The sequence below is a fragment of the Salminus brasiliensis genome, chromosome 19 (genome assembly GCF_030463535.1).
Source record: "Salminus brasiliensis chromosome 19, fSalBra1.hap2, whole genome shotgun sequence".
NCBI classification, from domain to species: domain Eukaryota; kingdom Metazoa; phylum Chordata; class Actinopteri; order Characiformes; family Bryconidae; genus Salminus; species Salminus brasiliensis.
This window is the reverse complement of record NC_132896.1, coordinates 30,705,954-30,725,694: the sequence shown is the minus strand read 5'-3', so window position 1 is coordinate 30,725,694 and position 19,741 is coordinate 30,705,954. Positions and strand designations below refer to the sequence as shown.

Sequence of the window (19,741 nt, the reverse complement as noted above, 5' to 3'; positions counted from 1 at the left end):
TCACAGTGACTTAAAACCAAATGGTATTTCAGCTAGTTAAATGGTTCTTCATGCCTGTTGTAGACCCTTTTTCGGTTCTGCGTAGAGCCTGTGTTGTTTAGACCTGGTATCGCTGGACGGGGCGTGGAGAGTCTGCAGTGTTCACACAGCGAGAAATCATTCACAGTAAATTACGGCAGGCTTTTGTATTGCCGGCCATAACGGCGACTTCTGAGGATTAATCTGATTATGTGTGAGATTAATCTGCCATTATGTGACAGAATTACAGAATGGCATGCAGTCGTCCAGTTCTCCTCACTGGACACACAGTGAAGCTGTAATTTAATTGTGGTGGTGAAAAGAAATGTAAAGGTTTTGAATTATAGATAATTTTTTTAAAAGTGCATTAGTCTGTAATCAGACTGTAATCAGAGGAATGAGGAATTTGACCCCCTGCAGTCTTAATTTTTGCACATCTTCTTAACCCCTTAACACTCCAAGGCTTATTACACACTAAGGTGTATTTCTCAATACAAACTGGTGACGATATGGTAAAAAACATACTAGATCACGATATTTTTCACTTTTCACTTTTTTCGCAATACATGATATTTATCCTGATACATGATATTTATCCTGATACATGTAAATCACTGACTAAATACATCAGTAGCGACTAAACGAAACTACTATTCAGATCCTCTCCCGTACTGAACACAGTGATTCTTTCTGCTGAACTTTGTCTAATTAACCCAATCTAATCACTCTGTTAATAATGAAACCTGCAGCTGATCAGTGCTGATCAGTACTAACAGTCTCCTCTATATGCTTAGAAAAGCATATTATTAACATGATAACAAACTGTATCACGATACGATAACATATCGTCATATTGCCCAGCTCTAATAGTCTAGTGGTAACACTTCTCGGCCCGCTGGTGGGGATAGGCTGTTTAAGGGGTTCAACTGGCCTTTAAATCTAAATGCATATAAGATAAAGCCACATGTTTTACATCAAAATGTTCAGAACAGTCTCAGCTCTCACTATAATGAGACCCCATGTGACCTAAAGCACAGTGTGAAGAGATACTCCGACCATCAACCTGAAAAATGGAGTCTGATTTTAGAAATTCTTCATATTTCCTGTGAAAACATCCTTTGAATTGTCATGGTGCTTGAAACAGGTTTACCAGCTTGGCATGTTCACTTTGGTTCACTTTGACAAGAACCAGACCAGTGATGTTCTCGATAACTGGGTCAGAACATCTCTAAAACATCAGGCAAGCGGGGGGGGGGTTCTAGTATGCAGTGGTCAGTACCTAACCGAAAGTACTCGAAGAAAGGACAGGGTCATGGGCGCCCAAGGCCCACAGATGCTCATGGAGGCCCCTCAACACCTCAACACTTACAAGGATCTTCTGGTGCCAGATACTAAAGGTCACCTTCAGAGGTCTTGCAGAGTCCATGCCTTGAGGGGTCGGAACTGTTATTGGCTCAAAGGGGGCCTACACAGTGTTGGGCTGGTGGTTTTAATGTTATGGCTGATCTGTGTAACAGAAGTGTGAGTGCTAGTCTATATGCCTGCTACTGTGTTGTAGTCAGTATTAACAGAACGGTACACAGTGTTGACGTTCCTGCAGCAGCTGATAGATAATCATCATCGTCTGTTTAAAATTCAGTGTTTACCTCTGACCACTGTCCTGCTGGAGGGGGAGCAACCGTCTAGCCGCGAAAAAAAAAAAAATGCCTTCATGTGCTTTTGTGTTTGTGTGAATGTTCGCGAGGGTGTGTGTTAGTGTGTGTGTGTGTTACGTTCCCTGGAGAGTTAATTACTGATGAGGAAGGGCAGGGTGTGGGCTCTTTTCCCTCAGTCTTTTGTTGTTCTGCCTTTCGCTCTGCTCTTCGTTTCTGAACTGTGATCCTTTCTGCTGTTCTCAGATCAGGAAGCGTCGGCCCGCCACTGTGGAGAACTGTTTAAAGCGTAGTTTCGATTAAATCAATTTCATTGTTTTTATCACTTCCCCCTAAATGTGGTCATTCACTCAATACTTGTTCGACGTCTGAAGTGTCCTTCTGCTGGTCTGTGAGCTGTGAGGCTAATAAAGCTAGCAGGTAATGGATCCACCTTTTTTTATTATTCTGTCCAAATTGTAACCCCAATATTTATCCATATTCCCAGATATTAGCTAGGACTCCCACAATGGTAAAGGCTAGCATGTGATTGCTCAGAGTTATACACCAGCCAATCACATCTTTCAGAACGGCCTTTACACAATGTCATTGGAGCTCAACACGCTTGGAGGAGAACACTAACTATTACACTCGATTTGTCACCAAAGTAGCAGTGCAACCCCTTGAACCCTAGACTTATTAGTTTTTAATATAATTTATGAATTTGTAGTATCGGTATTTGAATGATTCAGTTATTCAGTAAAGATTTTCAGTATCAGCTATAAATGATTCAGTGTCTAAAATAAATGATTCCTTATCCACCATGAATGATTCAGTACAGTATAATAATTTTGCAGAGATTTTGCAAGATGTAAATGATTCTGTAACTTTTACGAATGATTCAGCATCTACTTTAATTAATTCAGTATTTGCAAAAAAATTATACATGCACTTTTATAAATGATTCAGTATTAAATATGAGCAACTTGATATCTAAAATTATTTATATATTAATTATTTTTTTATCATATACATTCTATTTATCTACAGTATCAGTAATAATCAGTATCTGCTGTATATACTATAATTCAGTGTGTACTATAAATGATTCAGAATCTACTGTCTACATTCAGTAAACTGCTATAAATGATTCAGTAAACTGCTGTAAATGATTCAGTTTGTACTATAAATGATTTAGAATCTTCTGTCTACATTCAGTATGTGTTATGAATGATTCAGTAAACTGTTGTAAATGATTTAGTATGTACTATAAATGATTCATTAACTGTGATAAATGATTCATTAACAGATACATGATTCAGTAAACTGCTATAAATGATTCAGTAATTGCTGTGAAACTAAAATGAGACTTATGTGGTTTGATGGCAAGGATCTGCACTGTGGGCCACACACAGACCTTCAGGGTTTTAAGGGTTAAATCCTGATTCTCTGTTGATCAGTTATGGTCAAATCTCACAATTAACTTTATAAGATCAAACAGAAACCATAAGGAAATCTGCTTTTTGTAAACAGCTTTAGTAACATAAAAAAACAAACATATAAATAAATAAATGTGTTTAAAATGTGTGATACTTTTATCATATCATACATATTTAACATTATGTGGAGAATTTCCAACTCTTTCATCATCATTACTTACAGTGTGACGCTGAAGAGGTGAATGACAGTGTGTGTGTGTGTGTGTGTGTGTGTGTGTGTGTGTGTGTGTGTGTGTGTGTGTGTGAAAGCAGGACCGGCTCTGCTCCATACTCTTCTCTGCACGCCTCTGCTTTCCCAGCATGCAATGCACTGCAGAACACTGCATCGGCTGCATAATCACACCAAAGTATGGCCAGCTTCTTCTTCCAGCACACACACACACACACACACACACACACTTCTCTCCCCTCCCTCTCTCGCTTTCTCACTTTCTCTCTCTCTCTCTCTCTCTATCAATAATATTCAGTAGTAATGATGGTAAGAATAATAAATGTAATGATGATGTTATTATTATTATTATTATTATTTGTAGTAGTACAAGTATTAATAATAATATTACTAATAATATTAATAATAATAATAATAAGAAGAAGAAGAAGAAAACCACAGCAGTCATGTAAACTTCAGTGTAGTCAATATTGGGGTTGGGTAACTAGTCCAAGGCAGGTAGCAGTAGCTGGAGGGTGAGCAGCTGGTCTGTGGCAGGTAGCAGGAGAGCCCGACGGTCAAACCTCCTTCCGTGTCAGGCCGGACGGGTGGGGGGTCATATATCTGGAAAAAGATAAAGAGCTGGAATTCGTTCTGATTGTATTTATAGGGTTCAGAGAGGCTAGCGGCTCTGGCAGATCTCACTATAACTGACTAACTAAAAGGAGAGAGCCAGAAGGTAGCACAGACATGGAAACACCCTCAAACCCTTGGCATCCAGTGATGTAATACAGATAATCAGTGAGATGGATGATGGTTTTACCCACATATGGTGAGGTAGAGATTCCCACCTCTCTCTCTCTCTCTCTCTCTCTCTCTCTCTCTCTCTCTCACTCTCTCTCTTTCTTTCCATCTTTTGCTGCTTATTCTTATCTTTCTGCTTCTGCTCCCTCTTGTCTCCTATTCATTCTCTTATTCTCTGTGTTTCTGCATCTCTCTCTCTCTCTCTCTCTCTCAATGTAAAGTAGTGTTATTAGCATGACTGGAAAAGGTACAATACTGCCAAATCATTACAACAATAACAGTTACAGCAAACAGCAACAATAATGAGAACAATAGTGGCAAATAAAGGACATTTAAATGTAATTATTTTTGGCAATTTGACAAGAATATATGAATAAATAACTGGAATAATTAAAAATATTTAGAAATAAGTATTTATTTAAAAAGTGATAAACAAATAAACAGTGGACCAGTGAGACCTCTCTCTCTCTCTCTCTCTCTCTCTCTCTCTCTCTCTCTCTCTCTCTCTCTCTCTCTCTGCCCCCCCTCTCTCTCTCCATCTCTTCTTTTCTTACTCTTTCAGCTTCTGTGTCCTCTCTTCTATTCATTCTCTCATTCTCTGTGCATCTGCATCTCTCTCTCTCTCTCTCTCTCTCTCCCTGCACTCGTCCTTCGTCACTTCAAGCCGAATTTCTCCCTTTCGTCTTTTTGGCTGCGAGTGCTGGCATCCTTCCTGGGACCTGCGCGCCGCGTGAATTAATGTGGCTAATTAACACGGCGTTAATTATTTGTAAATTGCGTGTTTGGGTACACATTACTTGAGAGGCATATGTTGCGCCGCGTGTTAGCCAAAACAAGTGACTGCGTAATCCGATCTCTGGAGTGCCGTGTTCTGTGGATGGGCCAATCAGTCTGGAAGCCCCTCAGAAGGCGCAAACGAGCTCTCGCCTGTGTGCGAGAGAGAGAGCGCGAGAGAGGGGGAGAGAGACCTGCAGACGCCAATAGAGAGGCTCTCTGAAACTGACTGTGCCATTGTCTGCATGTGGCAGAAGCCTGGAGACGAATCCTCCTGCAGAGCCAGAGAGCCAGCAGCAGCTCTAGACCTGCAGTTGCTGGACAGGATGGACGTCTTTACCGTCCCAGAAACTAGCCGCCGTGCAAGTAGACAAGTGGAGATGGAGATGGTGGTGATGGTGAAGTCTAGATCCTCTCGCCGTGGTGTTGTATCATGCCGATTCTTTTACTGTGGTACTTTAAGACTGGATAGGTGTGTGTGTCCACTGAGGGACTCCTGAGCATGCACCTCTTTAACCTACATGTACATGTGGGACAGGTAGCGCCACCATCAAAGGCCATCATTAAATAAAAGACGCAGACAATTGTTTGGTCTGATTGTGTGATGTTTGCTTGTATACAGCTTTTTGATCGGATGCACAGCTTCGTCATAGCAACAGATTTTTGCATATAGGAAAAATGGTATGCAAAACTTTTGGCGTCCTTCTGATATCACACGGATACAAACACACTAGTAATACCCATTCAGCCAAATCTTCCAAGCACTTTAGCAACACCATAGTAACCTTAGTAACCACTTATCAACACCATAGCATCCCCTTGCAATATCATAGCAACCACTTACTAACCACCTAGGAAACCAATAGCATCCACTTAGCAACACCATAGCAACGACCTTAGATACTACAACCCTGTCGTCAATAGCCCGAAGCTCTAACCACTATGCCACCCTGTAAAGTTAACCATTCACCATTGACCTGGGTAACCACTCAGGAACGTCTTGCAACAGCATTGCAACCACTTATAATCACCACAGCAACCACCCAGGACAGACCATAGCAACCACTTATTAACACCACAGCAACCAGCCATAAACGCCACAGAAAGCTACCTGGAATACCATAGCGACCAGCTAGTAACATCATAGCAACCACTTAGCAACCACTTACCAACACCTTAGCAACCACCTGGGGTAACATAGCAACCACCTTGCAACAAAACAGCAACCATCCAGACGATACCAACCTTAGATGCCATAGTAGAAGCTCAGCAACACCTTAGCAAGCACCTAGGATACCGTAGCAAGTAACTAGTAACACCATGGAAACTATCTGGAATACCATAGCAACCACATAGGAACAGCCTAGCAACTCCCTGGAAGTGGAATTCACTTGGGCTGCTTCGCCATTTTGCGTTTTCTTCAGGAAATGCACTTTTCCAGTTTGACTTCTGTTGATTGGGAACTTTATTAATTTTATTAATTTATCAATTATGAAATTAATTTCAGCCTAATTAACTTCAGCACATATTAGCCAATAGATTAGTATTATTAGTCAATAAGTTATTATTAACAGATCTCTGCTGAAGCTGACAGGTAGAACACTGACTGATGGAGAACCCACAGTAAGATCAGGAACCAGCTACATCTGAGCTTCAGCTGTAAAGGGGGAGTGTGGGTTCACTGTTTGTAAGGCAATCATTAATAACCATTAATACATGCATTGTTTATCATTCATAAGCTCTTTATGAAGGTAGTCTTGTTATGAGGTGGTACCAGTCATTCCAGCTCCATTTCAGAGTCTTCTCCTTTTGTCTCCAGTCATTTTCTATCATCATCTACTAGCCAAGTTCTGAGAACATCAAGCTCCATCAGGATTTGGATGCAGTCTGCAGGTCCAGGTTCCTTAGGCAAAGCATGTGGAAACAAGCCTTCCAGGACTTTTGTGTTGTGTCTATTTTAGCCATTGAGAGCTGTGGCATTGTTGAAGGTCAAGAGGACAGCTCTGCACCTCCAGCATATTTTTCAGCCTTGGTAGCAAATGCAGTCCCACCTGGACTCTGCTTTGCTGTTTGGAGAACGTTCCTTTAGCCCTCACATCTTCACATGACCGGGAGTAGATACCACCCCGCCGAGTGGAGATTTTAAAGGGATAAAGAAAAAATAGCTTTGACAGTTTTCAGAAATGTTCAAGCTACAGAGCGTTTGGGCATCAGACAGTCAGACTGCTGAACAGATCCTCCTAATGGACCTTCAGTTACGATCAGACTCCGCTACCTCATCCCTGGTCCTCACTTTCATCCATTGCACCCCCGCTCAGCTACTTTAAGCTGCACCCCTTGCTGACACAGATGTGCAAATGCATGCACACACACACAGCTTGTCTAGTCCCCGTAGAGAAGAACTGCCAATAGAATAGGACTCTCTGGAGCAAATAAACATGAACCTATGCTTAATGCCAGATGTGGGCTAGAGGGGTAAAAAGCCCCCCAGCATAAATTGAGCTGTGGAGCAGTGGAAGAACTGTGCTCTCTGGAATGATGGATGATGCTCCATCCAATACTTCTGGGATGAGTTGGGGAGTTGGGGATGAGGTGGGGTGGTGGTCATCATCAAACATCCTGACCTCACTAACGCTCTTTGTCACTGAATGCAATCACATCCTCACAGCAACGCTCCTCCAAAATCTAGTAGGAAGCCTTCTTCCCTGGACAGTAGAGACAGTTACTGTCCTACAGTCCTCCAATGAAAGCAGGATAAGCTCCCCCTAGCACCAGCAATGCACCCGATGCCAGGACGGGAAGGACCCACTCGGACCCCGATAAACTCTTTTTAAATGCCCTTGATTTTTGAAAAAAAAAAAAAAAACAGTAAATGGGCAGGCGTCCCAATACTTTTGTCTTATATATATTCATTATTTAGCTCTGGAGACCCAAGTTTGCTGGTGTTAGCTCATTAACTCACCCGAAGGGGAAGCCTCATCCTGATCCACAGTGGCGAATTTACTCCTCCGACGCCACCATCTAGCTACCTGTTATCATATCCTTAATTAATACAATTTTCACCCCCTTGTAAAGAAGAAGAAAATAAATATATTAATATATGAATATTTTGTAGAGTACTTGAATATTGTTGGATGTTAGGAATACCAGGTAGATGTAGGCGTTATTGAGGTCCTTGGGAATACAAATTTTAGTTTTACAAGACTTGTGTGTGTGTGGATGAGGGGTGGCTGAATGTGCTTTATGTGTAGGCATATGTATATATATATATACACACACACACACACACACACACACACATATATATATATATATATACACACACACACACACATATATATATATACACACACACACACACACACACATACACACACACACACACACACACACATATATATATACACACACACCTATCTCTCCTTTCTATTTCCCTCTCTCTCTCTCTCTCTCTCTCTGTCCTCCTTCACTCTCTATCTCACTGCGCCATTTTCTCATTCATAACCGTTTCATATTTATTTTCGCTCTCCCTCCCTTTCGCACCCCCCACCCCTCCTCCTCCCTCCCCCCTTCCCTCCTCATTAGCAGTCAGCTCCTGTCCCGTACTCACTTTGTGTTTTAACCGCTGGGGAGACCTTCGTTTATGCGCCCCACCGAGGCCTCCCCCATCCCTCCCTCCCTCCCTTCCTCCCTCCCTTTCTCTCCTCCTGTTTCTCTCCCTCTCTCTCTCCCTCTCTCTCTCCCTCTCTCTCTCCATCTCTCTCTCCCCCTGCCAAGTATTTATGTGTTGATTTAGTCATGCCACACTTTAGCCAATTTAAGAAACAGGCCGTTTGCAGCCGTTTGATTTTCTCCGTTCAGCTGCACGGTTTTAACCAGGGGCTGCTGTCTTGAGGGAGCCTCACTAAATGAAGTTCTCTCTCTCTCTCTCTCTCTCTTTATCTTTCTACCTCTCCCTGCACCTGCCTCTCTCTACCTCTTTCCTCCTTTCTTTCTCCCTCTTTCTCCCTGTCTCTCTTTGTCTCACTCTCTTTCCCCCTCTCTCCCGGTCCCTACACTCGAACCCCCTCCCACCCCCACCCCACTCCCCCGCCGCCGCTCCCTCAGGGCCGATGGCAGAGTCGTAATTTCTCTCCAGTGGGACTTTGACTGCGAGATGGATTATTTCCGCTTGAACTCAGACGCAGAGTTGGATCAGGCCACCAGCCCATTCAATGTCAATATTAAAATGATAAGTTGACGCAGCAAAGCAGCTCCAAACAGCACAAGTTAGAGTGAGTGTGTGAGGGAGCAGTTTGTGGACCGGGATGCTCTAAAACACTCGGTTATACAGCGAGTTCAGCCTGCAGTGTGTTTGGAGTGTAGGACACGCGGTAAGGTGTCTTCACCTGAGCAGTGAGTGTCTACACTTCTGCGTTCATCATTAATGCAGAAGCGTGAATAGTAGCGCTTAACGGCCTCTGGCTGTGTTCTGGTTGTACACTGTGGCTGAGGCTACTGCCCTTTCCTAAATACACCCATAATTCAAACACACCAAGCACACTGACCAGAGTTTCCCCTCCGTCCAGTTTCAACATGTTCAACTCCAGCTGAAAACTCCCGCTTGCCCATCATGTGGGATTTTTAAGAGGCGGCCAATGAAACGAGAGTTCAACTGAACTGGAGTGAACGCAGGGATGAACAGCGGGAGATTTGTGTGTGATGTTTGTAATCAAAAATGCTAGCATGCTAAATTTGAAGAAACATAGCCTTCAGTGCCGGGTCAGATCCCTCAGTGCCGGGTCAGACCCCTCAGCGCCGGGTCAGATCCCTCAGTCCCGTCTTGGTCAGCAGCTTAATCTAGAAATACGCTCCAGGGAGTCCTATTCTATTGGCAGTACTTCTCCACAGATAGGCTGTGTTTATGCATTTGCACATCTGTGTCGGCAGTGGGGGCAGCTTGGAGTAGCTGAATGCAGTCATTAGAAGGGGTGTCCACAAATATTTGGACATATAGTGGAATATTTCATCTTGAAGAGCTCCTCAGCTTTGAAATGACCTTCAGTCGAAACACTTCTCCTCTGATCTTGTCGTCTCTGTGAATCTCTGCTCTTTGCTTGTTGTATAAAATCATATCAAGCACATTCCTGAATGTGGTTTTCCATTACAGTTCAGAGGCAGTGTTAAGGTTTATTGACATCATTTCTGCTGATTCTGATTGGCCAAATGATGATGAATAGCGTTTGTCCTTTAGAGACATCTGGATCTGGGTTGATTTCAGTAAGAAGAATCCAGAGTACAGCCAGAGCTTATATAACCCCCACCTCTCCAGGAATCAGGCGTTTTGTGATTCAGTAGAACACAATGACTGAAGCATTTCCCCAAATTCCACTGCAGAGGTGTTACGTATCCAGGAGATACAGCTGCCTGGAAATCCAGACTAATGCTTTCGACTTGCCATCGGTGCAGTACAAATATTTTGAATGCATGCAGGCTTAAGGTTTTGGAGGATTTTGATTTCCAGGGCCGTGCTTTAACTGCAGGAGCATGGGTTCCTCTCATAGATGGAGCAGCTGGATCGTTTGTTTGTTGGAGTTTTGTGAAACGCTGCATTTCTGACAGATGGTTGTTCAGTTTAAATCTTTCTCTTCACGCAACTCTTCAGGCATTAGTCATCCATCAGATTTATCTTTAGAATACAGAATACAGCTAAAAAAAAACCATCAGCAGCAAAATCAGTGTTTTTTCAGGCCTTTATTACTGTTATTGAGACAGTAGCTGAGTGGTGAGAGCAACCAGCCTCAGCCTCGTCTTCTTCTGAGGGTCAGCCGCATTTTTGTCATTCATTTATATTGTTCTTTAATGGCCTGTAAACTGTTCACTTTAGGTAGCATTAAATCTCAAGCTGGCCAAGCTGGTCAAGCTGGTTGACCAGTTTAGCTCTTAATCAGCATAGGGTGTGTTTTCATTTGGGTTTGATGGTTAAGCTGGTCTACAGGTATGATCGCCCTGACCAGGCTGGAACACCAGTATGACCAAGCTTGAGCATGCTGGCTGACCAGCATGACCACCATGACCAAGCTGGCTGACCAACATGACTGTGCTGGCTGACCAGCATGACTAGCATGACTAAGCTGGCTGACCAGCATGACTGTGCTGGCTGACCAGCATGACTAGCATAACTAAGCTGGCTGACCAGCATGACTGTGCTGGCTGACCAGCATGACTAGCATGACTAAGCTGGCTGACCAGCATAACCACCATGACCAAGCTGGCTGACCAGCATGACCAGCATAACTAAGCTGGCTGACCAACAGGACCAGCATGACCAAGCTGGCTGACCAGCAAGACCAGCATGACCATGTCATGCCCAGCATGACTAAGCTGGCTGACCAACATGACTAAGCTGGCTGACCAGCAAGACCAGCATGACCATGTCATGCCCAGCATGACTAAGCTGGCTGACCATCATGACCAGCATGACTAAGCTAGCTGGCCAGCTTGATTGTGCTGGCTGACCAGCATGACCGACAGCACCTCTCTCTGTCAGCCTGATTTTCAGTGTAGGGGAATTTGGGCAGTGAGCATGCGGTTTGGCTTCTAGTTAGTTCACTGCTCAGCTGCCTCCTCTCTCTCACCCACTCTTGTACTGTACGCCTTTAGCCTTAAAAGAAAAGGAAAATGCTGTGCGCACACACACCTACACCTACACACACACACACACACATCCTGTTCTAATGATCTTTGGCTATGGGGTTGTATAACACCCACTCATGCTTACTGCTGGCTGGTGTTTATCAAAACCCATCTTTCTGATTCAGGCCATTTCAGAGAGCAATATACAGCCAGTTTAGCATTATCCTGTGGTCATTTATCGGCCCGTCTGGATCAGAAAGTGTCTGGGAGTGTTGTTTGGTCCAGAATACAGACTCTAAACCAGAGTAATCTTCATACATCTGCTATGTGTGTGTGTGTGTCTCCTCAGCTATTGGCCGGACCCTCATCCCTCGTTACTTCAGCACGGTGTTTGAGGGAGGAGTGACAGACCTGTACTACATCCTCAAACACTCCAAAGAGTCCTTCCACAACTCCTGCATCACTGTGGACTGCGACCAGTGCACCATGGTCACCCAGCACGGCAAGCCCATGTTCACCAAGGTGAGGAATTGGAGAGTGTGGGAAGGGTGTGTGTAAGGGAGGGGTGTGTGTGTCTGAGGTCAGGGCGATCCTCCTCTAGCAGACTTTACTGTTGGTCTAGCAGGGCAGGAAATTTCAAGAACTGACAGTGTCGCATTTAAAGTAGTTGACCAATTCAGTACAACCCATTTAGCTGCGTTTATATTGATGAATTAATGAATGAATTAATTAATATTTGAACAAATTAATAAATCAATAAAAAAAATGTTTGTATGAAAGAATGAATTAATGGCTGAATATATATTTGGATTAATAAATTTGTATTAATGATATAATAAAAAAATAAATAAAACAGTAATGAAAATGTTAATATTTGAATGAATTGATGAATGTGTATTTGAAAATAAAAGAATAAATTAATATTTAAATGAATGGATGAATGAATGAATATTTAACTTAATGAATGAATTGATGACTGAATGAATATTTGGATGATTTAATAAATGACTAAATGTAAATGTAAACATTTGGGTCAAAGAAATTAACATTTAATATTTAAAATTGTAATGACCAAATGTTAATGAATATTTAAATTAATTGAAGACTATTTGAAGGAATGGATGAATGTATATGCGAAATAATCAATAAAATAATATTGAAATGAATGGATGAATGAATAAATATTTGAATGAATGAATGAATACATGAATACTGTAATTAATTATATTTAACAGTACATATTTTTTTAATGGATGGATGAATGAATTAATGAATTAATGCATATTTAAATAATTAAGTAGTTTAATGAATTGATGATTAAACTAATGAATAAATACATGCTTATTTGAATAAATAAATTAATATTAATATTAATGGATTCATGAATAAATGCATATTTGACTGAATGAATAAATGCATTAATGGATGTATGAATCATTGAATGAATCCATGCATATTTGAGTAAATGCACTAATTCATAAATGACTGAATGAAAATTCTAAGAAATATTCGAATGAATAAATGAAAATTTGAACAAATGAATGGATTAATTGACACTTTAATTTATTAATTCATTAATATGTTATTGACAGAATATTTAAATAAATTTGTGAATAAATGAATCAGTAAGTGAGTGAATATTTCAATGAATGAATGAACAGTAGAGCAGAGCTGGAGAGCTGCAGCAGCAAATGCCAAACAGCTTCACCCAGGAAGAAGCTGATGATTTGCTTGCCTGTGTTCAGACGTCTGTGTGTGTGTGTGTGTGTGTGTGTTTGAAGTTGTGTGGTTGTGTTCTAGTGTTTGTCTGTTTGTGCTCAGTTTAGCTTGCTGCTTTCTGTGTGGCGGACGTGTGTTAGTGTTAAAGATACAAACTGGCTGTTGTTCTCCCAGATCCGCCAGTGTGTGTGTGTGTGTGTGTGTGTGTGTGTGTGTGTGTGTGTCTGTATGGGAGACACAGTAAACAAAGCAATACATCAAACAAGCACAGCAACACGACACACACAATCATTCCCCGCCTTAATCACTTCCATTATTCTATATTTGTTTATTGTCGAGAGTCATTAGGAATCCCACAGTGAAGCGTCTCATACACCGAGCCTCAGAAAGCGCCGCCTCACTCGCTGTACTCTACAGCTCCATCCGTCTGAAACACGCCGCTAACCTTTCCCCTCCACTCCTTTGGCGAGAGGCATGTTTTCAGCCCGAGCGTTTCAATATTTCAAGAGCAAATATGAAAAAAGTGTCTCGTCATAAAGTCACTGGGCTGGAATGCATAGATGGGTTGAATATTAGACACTGGAAATATTGAACAGAGAGAGAGAGAGAGAGATGAAATCACCTGTATATGCTGTATTCTGTTTAGACTATGTATAGTTTGACAAAAGTATTGGGACACCTGCTCATTTATTGTTTCTTCCAAAAATTAAAAAGATGTTGATCCAGCTTTTGTTGGAGTAACTGTCTCTACTGTCCAGAGAAGAAGAAGGCTTTCTACTAGATTTTGTAAGAGCATTGCGGTGAGGATTTGATTGCATTCAGCCACAAGAGCGTTAGTGAGGTCAGGATGTTGGATGATGATCACCACACCAGCTCCTCGACTCATCCCAGAAGTATTGAATGGAGCTCCATCATCCATCATTCCAGAGAACACAGTTCTTCCACTGCTCCACAGCTCAATGCTGGGGGGCTTTATACCCCTCTAGCCCACACCTGGCATTAGGCATGGGGCCAATTGGTCGTTGCTCATCTGCTCCAGCGAGTCTTACTCTATTGGCGCTTCTTATCTACAGGGACTAGACAAGCTGTGTGTGTTTGCAACTTAAAGTAGCTGAATGCATTCATTAGATGGGGTGTCCACAAACATTTGGACATGTAGTGTATGTGTTTATATATTTTTCCAGTGTTAGCCACTCATATTAGCCTAGCTGCGCTGCTAAAGCTGCTGGTTGTGGGAGTTTTGTCTGTTGTGGCTCCTCATGTTTTTGCTTATTAAAAAACGGTGCTTTGTGACAAAAACATGAATACAAATTTATGAATTTTTGTCTTTGATGTGTTGTCAAATATTTCACTGTAACAATTACAGTGGCTACAACTGGCTACTAGTTCAATTAGTGTCACAGTAATTAAGTGTTTAATTATTTAGTAGATAATATTAAAGCTAGCTACTGAACAGAGCAGTATCTGACCTACTGTAACTTGTAGAGCTGTCCCATAATGTCCCATGATGTCCCATAATGTCCCATGATGTCCCATAATTGTCTTACAATAATTTGCTGTAAATATTGTGGATGAGTTGATTTTATAGTAAAATGATTTTTACTGTAAAAAACTGTTTATTATGGTAAAATCCTGTAAATCACATGAATTACACCTGAGCGAAAACCAGCAATGACAGCAGTGAGGCTCACGCCATTCCTGCAGAATTAGCTGCTGTTCGCTTTGGCCTTTAAGAGTTACATTAGGTTGAATGTGTAGGCTAGGCTGTTGCTCACCTCAGGGGCTTATTGCTCTTTCATCTTTTAAGGGGTAATCTCTCTGCGTTATCCCTTTTGCGTCTTGAGTGTTCCTGCTGTTTCAACAACTTAAACCCAATGCCATCGCAGCGTATCAGATTTACGCTGTCCAGTTTATGCTTCAAGCCTTTTGGATTATTGTGCAAGCACATACTTCACCACTTAAAGCATAAGACTTATCTAGTACCGAGTCTTATAAGCTGCTAATTAGAAGGATCATACCCAAATAAGACACATAGAACTGTATTAAGAATGCACACAGTGTCCAAAAGTTTCCGGACACCCCTTGTAAGTCGGGTATTCTGATCTCAAGCGATCGTCGTTCACACCTGCCGTTTTAAATGCGTCTCTGGTGAGCGTTTGTGATCGGATCGGTTATTAGGTGTAAGTCTGAATAAGTGGTCATAATGTGGTGCATCTCTGGCCACCTCTGAATGTGGTTTGAGTGATCCGATTACAATATGTTCTTGAGACGCAGTGCGAACGACAAAAAGCAGAATCAGACATTTTCCCCTTCAGGCCACTTTCATATCCGACATATCCAACTCAGCTCAGTCTCAGCAGCCAGATCGGAATTCATGCGACTTTTTTATGTCAGTCTAGAGGTTATGTCTCTGTCCAAACTAAATTAGAGGAGCATGTATCATAACCGCTCTGTGTTTGAAGAAATTTCAGAAGAAATGGCTGAACACAGCCACAGGAGGGCGCTGCAGCAGAGTTAAAGGCTTAAAAAAGTAAAGTTTAAAAAAAACATAATTGCAAACAAAAGAAGTGGGTGTGGTCAAGTAACATGTCTGTTTTTACAGTTTGAATAGCCAGAAAAACGGATTTGGGCTACTTTACTTGCTATGTGAACGTGGTGTAAACTCTAAGAACGAACAAGAAACACGTGAGAGTAATGATGAGGGGGCGGGGCTACAGACTTAACTCTGGTGGACAGGATAATCAAGGGGCAGAGCTAAAACTGAAACATAATAGAAGAGGAGGAGAGACAGAAGAGGGGAGAGCAAAGGAGAGAGAAGAAGAAGAGAGAGAGAATAGAGGAGAAAGAGAGAGAGAGATAGTGACAGAATGAGAGAGAGAGAAAGAAATGGAAAGAGAGTGGGAAAGGAGGGGAGCAAAAAAGAGAGAAGTGATGGCTTGAGAGAGAAACTGTGGAGTGAGAGAAAGGTTAAAGAGATAGTGGGAGTGAGAAGGGCGAGATAAAGGACAGAGAGAGAGAATTGGTCAGCGAGAGGAGAGACTGAATAAGGAGGAGAGAGAGAAGAGAGAAGTGAGAGAGAAAGAGAATGGAGAGAGAAAGGAAAAGGAGAAGCAAAGGAGAGAGATAGAGTGAGAGAGAAGAGGCGAGAGAGAGCGAGAGTAGAATAGAGAAGAGAGAGAAGTTGTGGAGGGAGAGAATGGGCGAGAGAGGAGAAAAAAGATTGAAAAATGGAAAAGAGAGAGAGAGAGAGAGAGAGAGAGAGCGAGAGAGAGCTTCTTTTCGCTTTCTCTTCAGTGTGGTTGGTGTGGAAAAAAAAGAAAGGTAAGAAAGTGAAGGAGAAAGAGCGAGAGAGAGACATGGCGGGAGAAAGAGAACGCGAGACAGAGAGAGAGAGACAGAGAGAGAGAGACGGAGAGAGTGGTCATGTGACTCGGCTGCATTCGCCGGCAGCCTCTTTTCTTGTTGATCCTCCAGAGACCATCTGTGCTGGGGGCATTGATTAGAGTGGCTCTGGCGGGATTACATCTTTGCCGTTGCCATGCCAACTAATCAGCTGTTGCCCCCCCTCCCTCCATTTCCCCCCTTCTTCCTCTCCATCCGTCCTCCTCCCCCTGGTTGCCGCAGCAACGGAACATCGGTGCTCCAAGTAGCTCTGCGCTAAATTCAGCGAAACAGCAAAATGTTTTTCTTGCTTTTATTTTTTTCTTAATTGGCAGCAGTTTTGCGACCCCGGCCCCCCGCTCCCGGTTTTGTGCTGCTACGCCTTTTTTTTTTTTTTTTTTTTGTAAGCTCTTCTGAAGAATTCTCCCGTCTCCGATCTCAGGTTCGCCAGACTTGGAGAACACAGGAGAGCTGCAGTTTCATCTCCAGCACAACTAAGTCTGAAGTGATCAGAAGAAAACTGAAGCTTACAGTGATGAATTTTCTTCAACTCCCCCTAAAATACAGCTGGAAACGGGCCAGCACTTCTACATACGAACCCCTTAACCCTGAAGACCCTAAGCATCAAAGCGACTGACTAGACATACCTTAATATTTTCAGTGACGCCAGTAATTAACTTTTCCTAGATCTAGCTCAGCCCATTCAGGTGGGGTGGATTAGGGTTGGGTCCAGTTGGGTCTGCTGGTAGAAACTGACATCAGGGTTGATCAGGGTACACTGAACATAAGCTAATGCATGACCTTGTGTTTGCTGATGGCTGGGCAGGTGTGTACAGAAGGCCGTCTGATCCTGGAGTTCGCCTTCGATGACCTGATGCGGATCAAGACGTGGCACTTCACCATCAGACAGTACCGTGAGCTCATCCCACGAAGCGTCCTCGCCATGCACGTGAGTGTGACATCTTCATCACCTCCTCTTCATCAGCCCCACAGGCAGACCGCCAGCGCTCTTAGTTTTCCCTCCAGAATGCTCACTGTAGTAAATGCTACTGGTCTGTTTAGGCTTAATAATGGCTTTATAAGGGCATTACAATGCCGCTATACTCAAACTCCCTTCAGAATTCCATGGAGAACATAGCCTGCCTTCTTACTCTGAGGCAATTGATGTCTCCAAGTAGGCCGACTCCTGAGAGAGGATTAGAAGGCATGTTAGAAGGTCTCCGCAATGCACTGTCAGATCTCTACGATGATCCTCGTCATGCATTCTTCCTTGAGATATCACAATTTTCTGATGCATTGTTACACCCCTAGTATATAATGTAATAATATAGTTATTAGAAGCAACTGGCTTATTAAGGGCCTTACAAGAGCATTATAACTCCCCCCCCCCCCAAACAAAAAACAAAACTATATACGTTATTATATACCGAATTTTCTCTGTGGGGGCAGTGGTGGCTCAGCGTTAGAGCTCCAGGCTATTAATGACAGGGTTGTGGGTTCGAAACCCGGGCTTGGCAAGCTGCCACTTTTGGGCCCTTAAGCAAGGCCCTTCACCCTCTCTGCTCCCTGAGCTCACTGTCCACTGTGTGTGTTTTACTGGTGTGTGTGTGTGTGTGTGTGTGGTGTTAATTAACAGCTACTGGCTCGTTAAGGCTTAATAAGGGCTTTACAGGGGCATTATAAGCCCCCCCCCCCCAATACTAAACAGCACCCGCGTTACCGAATCTTCTCTGTAGCTGGTCTATAGGAAAGTTCCTTCAGAATTCCATAGAGAACATAGCCTGCCTTCTTACTCGGAGGCAAATGATGCCTCCGGCTAGACCGAGTCTAGAGGCAGAACTGATTTTTTTTTTTTTTTTTGGTAAGAAAGTGTGAAAAGTTTCTTTAAAAAAAAAAATTCTTTCGAGACATCAAAGGCAGCCTCAGATGAAAGAAAGCCTTGTCTACGGCAAAGAAAGAAAAACAGAATAATAACAAGGTCAAATGAGTAATCTGCTTAATTCCGCCGAGTGTAACGAACTCCGCCAGCACGCTGCGATGAAGGAAATGAAGACGCTGGCCCGCAAACCTCGCAAACTCGCCGTTTTACTGCGCCGACTGGTTCTAGCGACGGCTTTCAGTCTCTCATTTCTATTCTGGACGGCGTAGCGGCTTGTTGCAGCAGCCAGGGTGTGCTTTTCTTTTCTTTCTCGCTTTCTTTTTTTTACGTTTCTCTCCAGCCCCCCTGTAGATTTCGAAATGCACGATGTTGGAAAGTTTGCTCACACTACCAGCCCACTGTGTTCATGTGAAATTCACATGCTCTTAAATTGGGCCCTCTGGGTATACCAACCATACTGGAAGAAGGAGAGAGAGAGGGAATGAGAGAGAGAGAGAGAAACAGAGAGAGAGAGAGAGAGAGATCTTAGGGATAGAGCGCTTAGGGAGAGGAGAGGAGAGGAGGGGGTTTTCGCTGCAACAGAAAGGCAGCGCTAATATTACTGCAGTGTATTTGATCGCTTCATACACACTCGCCCTCGCACACATGCACACACACACACTCAGAAAAGAGAGGTGTGAAAGTGAAGTTAAACTTGTTTGATCGGGACTAACAAGAACGAGAGGGAACCGTTTGAAAATGGAACCTCGGTTCCTGTACACACTCTCCAGTAAACACCTCTCAAAGCTCACCGTAGACAAACATCTACAGCTCAGCTTCGGAGTCATTCTGCATAACGTTTTTTTATTTTTTGGAATAGCTTTCATCAAAAGCAAATTCCCATCATGTAAGATATGTTCAATCTCCACCAAAAAAATCACAATAAAGCAATACAGGGTGGTAACTTTCCTCCTAAAATGACTGCAGTTCTTCATGTGGTCAAGTTCCTGACCCTTAGCACACATGCCAATCAATGTAAAATCTAATCTAAAAAATTGTCTTTAAAATGACATTAGGTTTTCCCCAAGTATTCTGCGTGACGGGGTGGTTGAATTCTGCTCAACTGACCGTATGTAACCTAATAAGGCAGCAAATCAAATAAACAATGTAAAAGAAATCTTATCTTATTTTGTTCCTGGCTGCTCCAAAGGCTCAAATGATGTAACTTTCTCGCTGTGATGTCATTTAAAGCAACAGTACTTTATTTCTAGACAGAACAAGTTAGTGTAACAGG

The 19,741-nt window shown here is 42.7% G+C and overlaps 1 protein-coding gene across 2 annotated transcripts in view; it reads left to right on the top strand.

Annotated features, from left to right (window-relative positions):
* The window catches only part of ldb2a (LIM domain binding 2a), a 90,616-nt gene that overhangs the window by 44,399 nt on the left and 26,476 nt on the right, over positions 1 to 19,741 (top strand). For both annotated transcript variants that reach the window (XM_072663002.1, XM_072663001.1), the window contains exons 3-4: positions 11,839 to 12,011; positions 17,416 to 17,538. In XM_072663002.1, coding sequence (XP_072519103.1) covers positions 11,839 to 12,011; positions 17,416 to 17,538 — 296 coding nt within the window. The remainder of the gene's footprint in view (positions 1 to 11,838; positions 12,012 to 17,415; positions 17,539 to 19,741) is intronic.